The 12,245-nt window shown below is 44.4% G+C and overlaps 1 protein-coding gene across 1 annotated transcript in view; it reads right to left on the bottom strand.

Annotated features, from left to right (window-relative positions):
• Positions 1-3,355: 3,355 nt before the first annotated feature.
• The window catches only part of LOC130210729 (vomeronasal type-2 receptor 1), a 19,151-nt gene continuing 10,261 nt past the window's right edge, over positions 3,356-12,245 (bottom strand). The window contains exons 2-16 of the mRNA XM_056441212.1: positions 9,050-9,209; positions 8,363-8,654; positions 8,025-8,267; positions 7,704-7,895; positions 7,474-7,599; positions 7,045-7,082; positions 6,898-6,990; positions 6,298-6,418; positions 5,996-6,223; positions 5,763-5,886; positions 4,977-5,137; positions 4,682-4,877; positions 4,347-4,588; positions 4,060-4,259; positions 3,356-3,674 (exon numbers count right to left, since the gene is read on the bottom strand). Coding sequence (XP_056297187.1) covers positions 3,356-3,674; positions 4,060-4,259; positions 4,347-4,588; positions 4,682-4,877; positions 4,977-5,137; positions 5,763-5,886; positions 5,996-6,223; positions 6,298-6,418; positions 6,898-6,990; positions 7,045-7,082; positions 7,474-7,599; positions 7,704-7,895; positions 8,025-8,267; positions 8,363-8,654; positions 9,050-9,209 — 2,735 coding nt within the window. The remainder of the gene's footprint in view (positions 3,675-4,059; positions 4,260-4,346; positions 4,589-4,681; positions 4,878-4,976; positions 5,138-5,762; positions 5,887-5,995; positions 6,224-6,297; positions 6,419-6,897; positions 6,991-7,044; positions 7,083-7,473; positions 7,600-7,703; positions 7,896-8,024; positions 8,268-8,362; positions 8,655-9,049; positions 9,210-12,245) is intronic.

Raw genomic sequence — 12,245 nt, 5'->3', positions numbered from 1 at the left:
AGGACTTGTATACTTCAAAAATGTGTGCGTCTGTGGAAAATGAATTGGTCTTGAGAGCAGAGAATGTGTTACCAGAAATCAGAAAAAAATCAAAGAATACACACACACACATCGAGATTCATCATGGGCTCAAAGCATCAGAGTTCAAGGTTTCGTGACAGGTTTGAGATTGATAAAGTACCACTTACAGCTAAATACCTGTGATGCAGTGTCTATTGCTGAGGACTTAAGAGTGGATTGAACAGGTGTTCAATCGTTTGACAAATTAAAAAAGTGATAGAATTTTAACTGAATAAATAAGAAAATAAATAAGAAATGCAGTTGCTTCTGTGCAAGGCACAAAGGTCACTGAATGGTTCGAACATGTAACCTCCACCGTTTGTCTCGGGGGTTACAATAAAGAGACCACAACAGTCAGAATGACATTTATTTTAAAAAGCATTTACTATTCTAAAAAAAGTCTTCTCAGCTTTTCAACCGACAATAAAACTTGCACTAAACACACTATCACAATGATTACGTACAACACACTAAAGGTGCTGGCACCCCTCCACTACTTATACAGACGCATTCAAATAATGACGAAGAATTATTCATGTTTTAAAAAAAAGATTTATCACAGGTTTGGCTTCTTACCATAGCCACATGTAGAACAACAGTCTAAGCCACATGAAGTGTGCACAGTCTGAGCATAGGGCCAACCTGCAGTCTCAATGCCGGCTGCCTATTAGCCTACGAATGAGTGTGTGGCTCTCACCTGATTGGCTAATGAGCTGCGCTACAATCTGTATGAACGTGTGAATCATGTGTCATCACCTTCACTGCCAACCGACCTCGACCCAGAACTCCGGTGGGAGATTTTTGAGTGACATGTTTAGACAGCCCTCTCTACACCCAGTATCAATACCCCAAATGAGGGGATATCCCGATGAAGAATGCCTAAATGACTTGGAGATAAAAAATGTATAAAGGTTTTTAATCTATGCCGAGGAGCATAACGCTGATCTGTCGGCTTGTGGTTGCCAAACACCTCACAGAGACACTTTGTTGATCTCTCGTTGTGTTTGTCTGCATCTCTTAGGAGTTTCTGTCTCCAGCCTTTAAAGGTCGATCGATTCCTCTCCTTTAGGTAAAACACAGTTCACGTCTGTGAGGTTGGCTGCACGGTTACTTGGAATAGAAACAAACAACATCAGCTTTTTTTGGCTCATTTGGATTGTGTCACACTCACTTAGTTCTTTATTAATCACATGGAGACCGAGGAAGATAAACGGAAGACTTAAAGTCCTTCAGGCGTATGAAGTGGATGAGAACTTCCTGAAATGAATCACTGAATTGATTCAACGCTAATTTAAGAGCACAGTGGTCCTTGAACGGTATGTAAGAAAAGAAAAAAAACGTGTCCTTATGAGCGTGTGATGCTTTACATGAATTGAAAATAGATAGATAGATTTTCAATGTATGTTGCACTTGGACCTGCGATAAGAAACATGAAGATATCAAAACACGGGAAATTATACAAGGTCACTTGTTCACTTAACCCTTGTGTTGCCTTAGGGTCAATTTGACCCGATTCAATATTTAACCCTCCTGCCGCCTTAGGGTTAATTTGACCCCATTCAATGTTTAATGTCGGTGTTCTTTCAGTAGTCAACAAACAAACATAAAGTACCTCACACTTAAACTTGGAAAACAATATTAATTCTAATAATTTTCTGGAGGTTTTAATTGCTGGCGTCAAATTGACCCCAAGGGTAAAATATGTTAGTAAATATAAAGGTAACAGGAGGGTTAAACATTGAATCGGGTCAAATTTACCCTAAGGCGGCAGGAGGGTGAAATATTGAATCGGGTCAAATTGACCCGAAGGCAACAGGAGGGTTAAAAAAAAGAGTTAACTGAAAAGAACTCCTGCAAGTTAACATTAGTGCATGCATAAACACACACACCCACACACACACACAAACACACACACACACATGAAGTGATGCACGTGTACACACTTTGTCTTGATTTATCACTACTGCTCCTGTGCACTCTCGTCAGTTGGCCATACATTATAAACACATTCCTTCACCGCTCCGTCACCCGGAGGATGTATTACCATCCACAGTGACAGCTTTGGTTGGATTTCAGATTCCTGGAAAGTCACATGCTGATGGGCGACAATACACACATACACACACACTTCATATTGTTCAGTAAATTTTAGATTTTTTGAAGGTTTTGTGTGCTTTCCTCTCTAGTTGTCGTCTTTTCAACACTGAGTCCTCTATCACATGTATTCCAGCATAATTCATTTCTCTTCAACTAAAAAGTAGGCAAAAACTTCACATTTTCATGGAGCATCATATTTCTTTCCATCTTCTCAAGATGCTCATGTATATATATATATATATATATATATATATATATAAACATTTGTGAAGCTTTAAAGAACTCCTCTAGAAGCACTAAGTTAATTAATTATAATGGCAGCCCTCTGGTGGCCGTAGGGAGGCATGGCTATGTTCAGAGACAAAATCATTCAAATAGATTATTCTCTGCAGTCCTACTTAAAACTGTGAAAGGACAACAACTACGTTACAGAGTCGACAGTTATACAGTTCACGGTAATTTATTGCCTGGATTTTTATAAATATTTGACAGTCAGTAAAAGCAGTGCCCAAAAATGAGCTTCAAATCAAATGTTTGCCTTAACAAGAAAAAGACGTTTGATAGTGACCGAAGGAAATAGATCTAATATAGTATTAGGAAATATATTATGTGAACAGAGTTACACTAGTGTTTATCAGATTGACAGGTTACTATGGTAACTGGGAGTGACTGGGAGCACCGATTTGAATGAGAACCACATATATCATGTTTATAAATTGTCAAATGGGTTTAAAATGTGTTAGGACAGCAGTACAATATCTGAGGTAAAACGTTGACTTTATTGTAAATATGCTACACAAATTGATTATAAGAATCTGAACGTGTTAAAGTATAAGTTAGCATGACTCAAAGACAAATAGTAAAGCAAGAACATTCAATATCATATTGCGTGTTAAAAATGCTCTGCGTTTGACATTTGTATCAAGAAATAGCAATGTTGTTAAAAATGCTTTTTTTTCTATCACCTATCTAACGCAGGTGATGATACACTTGACTTTGACTTGACAAACAGTGTAAAGATACATATTTAGTTTAAAATATATTTTGTCTATTAATTATGAACAAACATGACGATTGTAAAATATATATGACTAACAAGACTGGGGACCCTAATCAGCTGAACCAGTTGCCCAATGAACCAATTACTTATTTTATGATTCCAGTATCGTGGCTCTGTTTAGTTCTTCGTGCGGCTCCGCTAATCGTCAATAGCAGTGGATGCAATCGTATTGATCTTCGTAACAGCTGTATTGAGGGAGGCCGAGGTCCCGGTGGAGGTCCCATCGCGGGGTTTGGGGCGGGGCTTCATCATCTCCTCTCGGTTGTGCTCCGGTTTGACCAAAATAATGTAGCACTTGGGCAAAAAGATGCAGGCCAGCAGGCCGAAGCTGGAAGCCAAGATGGCAAAAATCTGGACAGCGACCATGAACTTGCCACGTGTGCTGAGGTACGCTGGGACAAAGGAGATCCACACGATGAAGAAGACGAGCATGCCGAAGGTCACAGACTTGGCCTCACTGGGAAACAGAGTAAGAAAGATGCTGCGTCAAGAGAAAGGTTCTTTACACAAAATGGTTGAATTAGAGACGGAGGAACAAGTGGACATTGAATTATAAAAGTAATATATAGCACACATCTTTTGACTTTTTACAGATTAATACCAGTGTGTTTGTATTTGTTTGAGAAGACGATGAAGAAGTGTTCAAAATAATCCCTCTTAACAATATAATGTTTTGGCATCTTTTTCTCTGGACAAAAATCAAGTCCAGTATCAGTTTTAAAACTGATTTACACACCCGTATATATAACTGTATCGCAGAAATATGAATGTTTATTTCCCCTTTCGTGGCGGCCATGATATCAATTGCAAATGCTCCTCTGTTTATCTCCTCTGAAACCCACCTGAAGTAGTCCTCTAGTTTGCGGGCTATGAACGCAAAGACGAAGGCCGTCAGAGCCAGCAGGATGTCATAGCCGAATACACAACAGATGAAGATCACAGAGCCTTCATCACACTCCAGAATGATCTTGATATTCTGGGTCGAGGTGTTCTCAATGGGGTGTGGAGGGATGAGGATGAGCCACACTGTGCACGCTATAGCCTGGGTGGAAGAAGGTCAGATATAACACAGGATGGGGTCAGAGTAAAGATGCTTAACTTCCTTTCTGCCTTTCTTTATTCCATCTACCTGTATTAAAGTTGCCACAGCAGTTATCGCCCTCTGGTGGGCACAGGTGAGACTGTCGACTTCAGGGTTATCGGCGGCATTGTTGGCGTCAACGTTGTTCGCGGTGTTGGTCATGACGACGCCGTTGGCTGCTGCTTCTGCTGCCTCGGCTGCAGCCAACTTTGCAGCTTTGGCAGCTGCTTTGTTTCTGATCCGGATCGCCTTCAGGAACCGAGCTCTCAGCATCAGCACTACGGCCTTACCTGTGTGACTGAGCAGTTAGTAGATAGACGGACTGTGTCTATGTATGCTCAACAACAACAACAACAACAACAACAACAAGGCAGTGGACTCACCCATGAGAGAGGAAAGGCAGAGAGCAAAACCCAGAGCCAGGGCTACCTGGCTGGTCATGCAGCTCCAGTGCCGAGGCTTTCCGAGGAAGACGATGGAGCTGAGGAAGGTCACCACCAGCGAGAAGAGCAGCGAGAAACTCAACAGAGGGTCGTTGGCTTTCACCAGAGGCGTGCCAAGGTGCACAGCAAACACCACCTGGGAAACCAAGAAGAGGGAATCACACCATCGCAGGTTTTGAGCTCCTTACTCTCTGCAACCAATGGGATCAGTTGGTTTCCCCCGACTGAGTCTCACCCCGACACCGATGGTGACCAGAGCTCCGACGGCCGAGATGGCGATGAGAGTGATTCCCAGCGGCTCTCCAAAGGCCAGGTACTCAATGATTTTTGGGACACAGGTATCGTGAGCATCATTGGACCAGTCCTCGTAACTGCACAGGATACATGCTCGGGCATCTGTCAGAGAGGGAGGAACTGGGGCTTAGTCTGGAAACGGATGGCTCCCAGTGGATCCAAGTGGCTTCTGAAACATGACAGAAGACATTCCTGATCGAGCACCACTCCAGTGTGACGTGCCGCCGAATATGAGCGTACAATAATACATGTTCTTGCTTTTGTAGTGTATTATTTTCCGACGGGGATTCCGGTTTTGTAGACGCCGTGCTTCTTTTTTTTTTTTTTTAAGCATTTTCTGTCTTTGTAAGGCAAAATGAATTATATTACACGATGTCATAATCACATTTACTTTGTGATTATTTTATATTTGCCCCAATTATAGCATTTTAAATCGTACACCAGGATGCCACAGCTTGATTGAATTTCAGGCCAGTGGGATTAAGTTGAGCAGTTTCATGTTATTAAATGAAGCAAAAACAAATGTATGTTCTCCTAACATTGGTCTTGAATGTCTTTATGAAAAGTGTTGGAAGTAACGTGATTCACGAAGGTTTCAGTAGAAGTTCAGACTTTTCATGGAGCAGCGATTAGAAGCTGTAACTGTTTTAATGTGTTGTACGGCGACCTTGAGTGCCTTTGAAAGGCGCCTTATGAATCAAATGTTTATTATTATTATTCTACTGACTGGTTGAGTTGCTGATCTCTCCGTCAGCGCACGGAATACAGTCAAAGCAGCACACCGGCTCTCCCTGTCGGATTCCCTTCCTCGTGCCCGGCTCGCAGTTCTCACTGCACACTGAATGAGGAGGCTGCAAAACACACACACACACACACAGATTTACAGAGACACGCATGCATGTGACCCCTATCGTAATCTGGAAGAGTTCCCAACTCTGTCTTGCTCGACATGTTGCTGACCTCCGTGATTTCATTGTTCCACACGATGGAGTTGTTCATGATGGTCATCCTGTGCTCTGGAGCTGCCGAGCCGTTGTAGCGTCCCACGGTGACGTAGGAAATCTCCCCCTCGCTGTCGACCTGCCAGTTGACGATGTCGTAGAGGCCTTTCACATCTCCGTCCTCAAAGTAGATCTCTTCGTCCGTGTGCGGCACTTTGAAGCGCACGTTCTTCACGTAGTACATCAGCTAAACAAAGCAAAACAAAAAGCTGTTGTACACACACACACACACAGACACACACAAATGCACGCAAGGCTTACCTGCCATGGCTCAAAGTTGGCAATGTCAGCACAGCTGCCCCCAACGAACGGCCCCTGTCCCTTTTCACAGTGCTCCAGGTTGTGCAAGGCGTTGGCCACAGCGTACACAGCCTTGTACACACTGTGGGGTGACATCTTCATCATCATCATCATCATCATCATCACTATTATCGATCGCGCTATCAAAGTACGTCAGAGTGATCGTATCATTGAAGGCTGAGCTCACAAAAATTGCCAAAAACAGAAGAATATCTTTCACCTCTCATAGTTCTATGTGGCGTTGCAGATAGTTTAGTGAAGGTTTCTGCCGCCACTCAAACACAATGAATTGCTCTGGAACTACTTTCTATAAAAATATATTCACCCTATAAAAAAACACCTACATTGCGTGTGTATTGTATTATATTATGAGTTCCCAAAACTGTGCCACTAGAGGGATACATAGAGGGGTATCTCAAAATCTCATGAAACTAAAACAATCTCCATGGCCTGATGCTACTTTTTTTGTTATGTGGGTGTGCTGACACTTTAATGCCGGAGGCAATAGAAGCATGAAGGTCAAACTCATTCATTGTAGCAATATGGGCAGTGAGAGCTGACCTGTAAGTGATCCGTAACTGGGAAACATCAGAGTAGGTGTTATTGAGCTGTGCCAGATGCTCGCTGCCTGTGCACAGCCCATCAGGAACCCCCCTCGCTGCCCTGGACAGCGTGCCGTTGACCTCCTTGGCCCTCTGTTTGGCCTGCCTCACCGCTCTGCCATAGTCCAATGTGCAGTTGAACGACTACAAGACAACCACAAAAAAGGTCACGAGCGTTCTCTAGATTTGTGGAATGACTTTTAGCGTTGCCGCTGAACATTCATCCTCATTTGGTCTCAATCGGATTTTGCCCGCGGTGAGTAAGATGGGTGGTGACGGTCTGGCCAACTAGAGGGCACATGACATCTATTGCACCTGTCCATCCTGGAGAGGGATCCTCCTCTGTTGCTCTCCTGAAGGTTTCTTCCCTTTTTTCCCCCTGAAGGGTTATTTGGGAGTTTTTCCTGATCCGATGTGAGGTTTTGGGGCAGGGATGTCTATGTGTACAGATTGTAAAGCACTCCGAGACAAATTTGTAATTTGTGAAATTGGGCTATACAAATAAACTGAATTGAATTGAATTGAATAAACACACCGTCTCCCAGAATTCCTCTGTGAGCGGGTTGGCATAGGGGTCCAAATCCAGTAGATGGCGCTGAAGACCCGGGATGTCAGCCCTTTTCACCCCAAAGCCCAAAGTGCCACCGAGCACCGAGCTCACCTGGGTAAAAAAACATGCACATGGTCAATTCATCAGTTCATGATATAAAGCCAGTGGAGCATCCGCCTCGTGTCTGTTCAGTCAATCAACCAATGAGCATGCACCCCGGGCCGGTTGATGAGAGCCGAGGTGACCCAGGCCTCGCTGGCGATCCAGGTGCGGTTGGTCACATTGTGCTGGAGCAGCTCGAGGATCAGAGGGCTGAGGTCCACGTCTGACGAGAAGACCACAATGATCTTGGCCGTGGACTCAAATACGGTTTGAGCAATACGCTGGATGGCCTCTGGTGAACTCACCTGAAGTAAAAAAAATAAAAAACAGTATTTATTTATTTTTTCAACAGGAATAAATTGTATTACAAGACCGCCATGACAGTGTGTGATCACAACTGCAGGAGGGACAGTGACATGTTGAAAAGATGTTACCTTGGGCAAGGTCTCAGCGAAGGAGATGCAGACCCCAGCTTCCTCAACCTGCTCCTTGAAGTCTTTGATGCCATACTTGCCGTAATCATCCTCGGCAGCTATGGTGCCCACCCAAGTCCAGCCGAAGTGGAGCACCAACTGGGCAATAGCTGTAGACTGGTGCTTGTCGTTGGGAATGGTCCTGAGGAAGGTGGGGAACTGGAACTTACTTTCCAGGGCGGAGCAAGTGGAAGAATAGCTGACCTAAAGATGACAAGAGAGGACACAAACAACATACTTTACTTGTTCATCCTGCTTGTCTTCCATCGTGGTCTTCCTCTCCCTCGCCATTGGCCTACCTGTGGGAAGTGATAAAGTCCCAGTATCCTCGCGGTGGCGATGGACAGGTCGGAGCCCCCAGCGCCCACCAGAGCAGCGAGGGGAGCGCCGTTGCCACAGCGGTAGTTGGGCACGGCCTCGTCTTGGCCCGTCAGGTAGGTGAGGGTGCCCTCCACCGCCTTGGAGATGGTGAAGCAGGAGTCGTAGATGACGTAGCCCAGGTCGGTGTTGGGCAGCAGGTCTTTCTTCTTGTTGATTTCGTCGATGGCAAACAGCATGGTCTGGGTCCAGCGGAAAGTACGGAAGTTAAACCTGGAGGGGGATGGGAGAGAGCGGAGGTAACCAAAAAGGAAAACTTTTTGGTTGTGCAAAGTGAAAATACTTCATGACTATTTCAGTCTTTTGATGATACCTAAATTAGCCACAAGAGGACCGTTTGTAGACTAAAGGCCTGTCTCCATGATAATATAGGCGACTGAGGCTAATTGGCCCCAGAGGTGCTGCCCGGCTTGAGTTCGATGGTAAAATCATCAGGTTACGAGTTCTCAGAAACACACTGTGAGGTTGGAACATATACCCACCTAAGTGCATTTATTTGTCATTCAGAGGCTAAAATATTACATCTTGTCACTTAATTAGACCTTTGAGATGATCTAAGATCAGTGTAATATATCCTAACAACAACCAAAGACAAATGAGAAGCTCACCCCTCACACCCCGAGGACACCGGTGCCGTTGACGTGTTAGCATCTTTGGAAGCGATGCGCATGTGAACAGGAAACATCCCCCCGATGACCACCGTCTTCTTCTCTACATCCTTGTAGCCGCTCAGCTGGAACTTGGCCTTCAGCTTGCATGTGGACTCTGCTGAAAGAGACGTGTAAAAGCACAAAAAGGCACATAATCCAAGCAAAAAGCGAGCGATTTCCATGCTATGCGGGGGAAGGAGTCGGGAGAGCTCTCGCTGTGGCAGACAGCAACGTGTGACAGGTGTCCCGCCTGTATCTCAAGGGAGGGATGCTGCATGGGGAAAGCTGAGAGCGAACGCGAAGAGGAGGACACTTGATGAAGACGTATTCATCTTCGTTCAAACATAGGCAAGAAGGATTTTTATGAGATGATTTCAGTAATTATCAAAGCATTATGTTCTGATTACTGGTGTATAAAATGATGTTTGGATTAAACAGCATGACACTTTGTTTGTTTTCTCCCTAAAAGAGCACAAACTGGTCCCCGGACCGCCAAACATGCATAAACGCACACTTTAATTTCAAATAAACAACAATTTCTCTCTTTGTTCCCTTTTTCCTTCATTTTATAAAGACAAATCAGTTTCTCGCTCTGCACACGGGGCGGCCGCTGAGGATAAAGGGCCACAGGCCACATGTTAATTGGCAGCAGCCTGTGGTAACTTGTACAGTCTTTACGCAGCTTAACAGCGCAGCTACTGTTCCAGAATCGTGGCTCGTCCCCCGAGTGCGGGCCTGAGAGTGTGTTGATGGATGTCTCAACTTGTCTACTCTTGCCTCTCAAGTCAGCGGGGAGAAGCACACAGCTGAACCCCGGCACACAGAGGGACCTCTGCTGGGTAACAGGGGCCGGCTGCACACTAATAAGCTGAAGCCCAGACGCCTCTCAACAATTCAGATGTTTACATGGATTTATTTTTAAGGGCAGTGGAACACAGAAAGCGGGAATCTCAAAAAAATGAAGCCTCAAAGCTTTTAGAATTACAACTACGATCATATTATTAACTTCTGACCACAAATCTAAATTCTAAATAATTATAATAAACAGTTTAAGAGCAAAAGGTCTGACTAAGCCCTATAATGATAGGAACAAATATACATTGTCATTATATATAATATGGTTAAAGTCATTCATAAACCAACTTTCTTTTTTTGGGCCTGAACAGTCCTCAAGGACTTTTCCCTGAGTCTGTTCTGTCTCTCTGTTGTCACGATACTAACATTATAACTTAGATAATAATACAATACCTGCCATAAATATCATGATACCCGATACGATACCATAAAAACAACATGATACCATAAATAAGAGACTGGTATATTTATCTATAATAGTAAAACATCTGTATGGTTCACTTCTTACCAACTTTTTCAACACTGAACAAATGTCAGTAATATTAGTATTATCCTACAGCCAGATATGAATGAAACTACATGGTGCCATCATAGCATTGATAATACACTATGAGGCCTTTAGTCTGTATCTGAGCAGATGATTCAGAGTTCCTTCAGTATGAGCAGCTGTAGAGTTACAGAACGTTACAGACTGTCTGCATTGGAGACAAAGAACTTAAACATTTCACTTCTGGCATGGTTTTTTTTTTAAGCGGAAGACGGTCTCTAAAGATCCGCCACTTTATGCAACTCGCTGTGAGACGCAGTGCGTGCAGACAGCATTTAACGGAGCGGAGCAGCGCGTGCGCGCTGATCACGGGCTCTTTTAATTAAGTATCGATACAAAAAATATGCTAAATCATCTCGTTTTTAACGTACGGATACTTTGTTAGTATCGATACACCGTGCAGCGTGACAGCAGTAGATAAAGACATCTTCACGCTGATTGGCCAAGACGCGACACATCAAAGATGTTTTATTGCAAAGAGCACCACTTCACATTTTCTCCGCGTTTCACTGCAATCTCAACAGTAGCGGGCCAGTTGCCCCCCCCCCCTACCCCAAAACAAAAACTCTTCGTATCTACACGATTCACGTGGACGACCCATTTTGATTTCAAAACGGTGAATTTCACCGAAATGTGACAAGTTTGCAGGATATATAGCGCCGCCGCTCCCATAACGCGCACTACGCGCTGTGCGTAGGGCACCAAGTCCTGAGGGCGCACCACAAAATAGGCAACTAAAAAAATCCTCAGTTATAATAATTATAATCTGTCAGGGGACACAACATGTAACTATCTAATCTTTCATGGAACAATGTAATTCTCAGGCAGGTTACTGATGCCACAATGGTGCTAAAACGCTAGCTCGCGATTAGCATCCGCTAGCTAAACGGCGCTATCCTTAATTAACTGTCTTCTCCTTAACTACTACACACTTAATAACTATCAAAGTATAGCACCGCCGAAGCGAGCGAACATAACATTAATATATATATATGGCACTTGTGTATGTTTCACACCTGTAAACACCAAGATGTACATTAATAGCTGGTCACTGTCTGTGATATGCTGGTCTAACTTGTTTGTTTAAGACAATAATTACGGCGCCAGTCATGGAAAACCCGCTACTGCCCCCTACTGCCCCCTACTGGCGAACACAAGTATCGCCCTGCAGCTACTTCAGGTGAAAGCAGGATAAGGAGGTGAAATAAGGATGATGGGGGCAAGGTACTAACACACTACAATACAATAACAATTCTGATCAAATTATTTGCCCTTAAAATATCCAGGGTGCCACTTATGTATATATGTACTTATGTGTGTGCATATGGTCTGCAGACGACACAGTTAACATGGCCCTTCACTACATCCTCCAGCATCTGGACTCCCCAGGAACCTACGCCAGGATCCTGTTCGTGGACTTCAGCTCTGCCTTCAATACCATCATCCCGTCCCTGCTGCAGGACAAGCTCTCCCAGCTGCACGTGCCCGACTCCACCTGCAGGTGGATCACAGACTTCCTGACCGACAGGAAGCAGCACGTGAGGCTGGGGAAACACGTCTCAGGCTCCCGGACCACCAGCACCGGTTCCCCCCAAGGCTGTGTTCTTTCCCCTCTGCTGTTCTCCCTGTACACCAACAGCTGCACCTCCAGTCACCAGTCCGTCAAGCTCCTGAAGTTCGCGGATGACACCACCCTCATTGGACTCATCTCTGGTGGGGACGAGACCGCCTCCAGGTGGGAGACTGACCACC

Source organism: Pseudoliparis swirei, chromosome 20 (genome assembly GCF_029220125.1).
Source record: "Pseudoliparis swirei isolate HS2019 ecotype Mariana Trench chromosome 20, NWPU_hadal_v1, whole genome shotgun sequence".
In the NCBI taxonomy this organism is placed as follows: Eukaryota; Metazoa; Chordata; class Actinopteri; order Perciformes; family Liparidae; genus Pseudoliparis; species Pseudoliparis swirei.
Note: the sequence above shows the minus strand (reverse complement) of the source record. Positions and strands in the feature narration are given on the sequence as shown.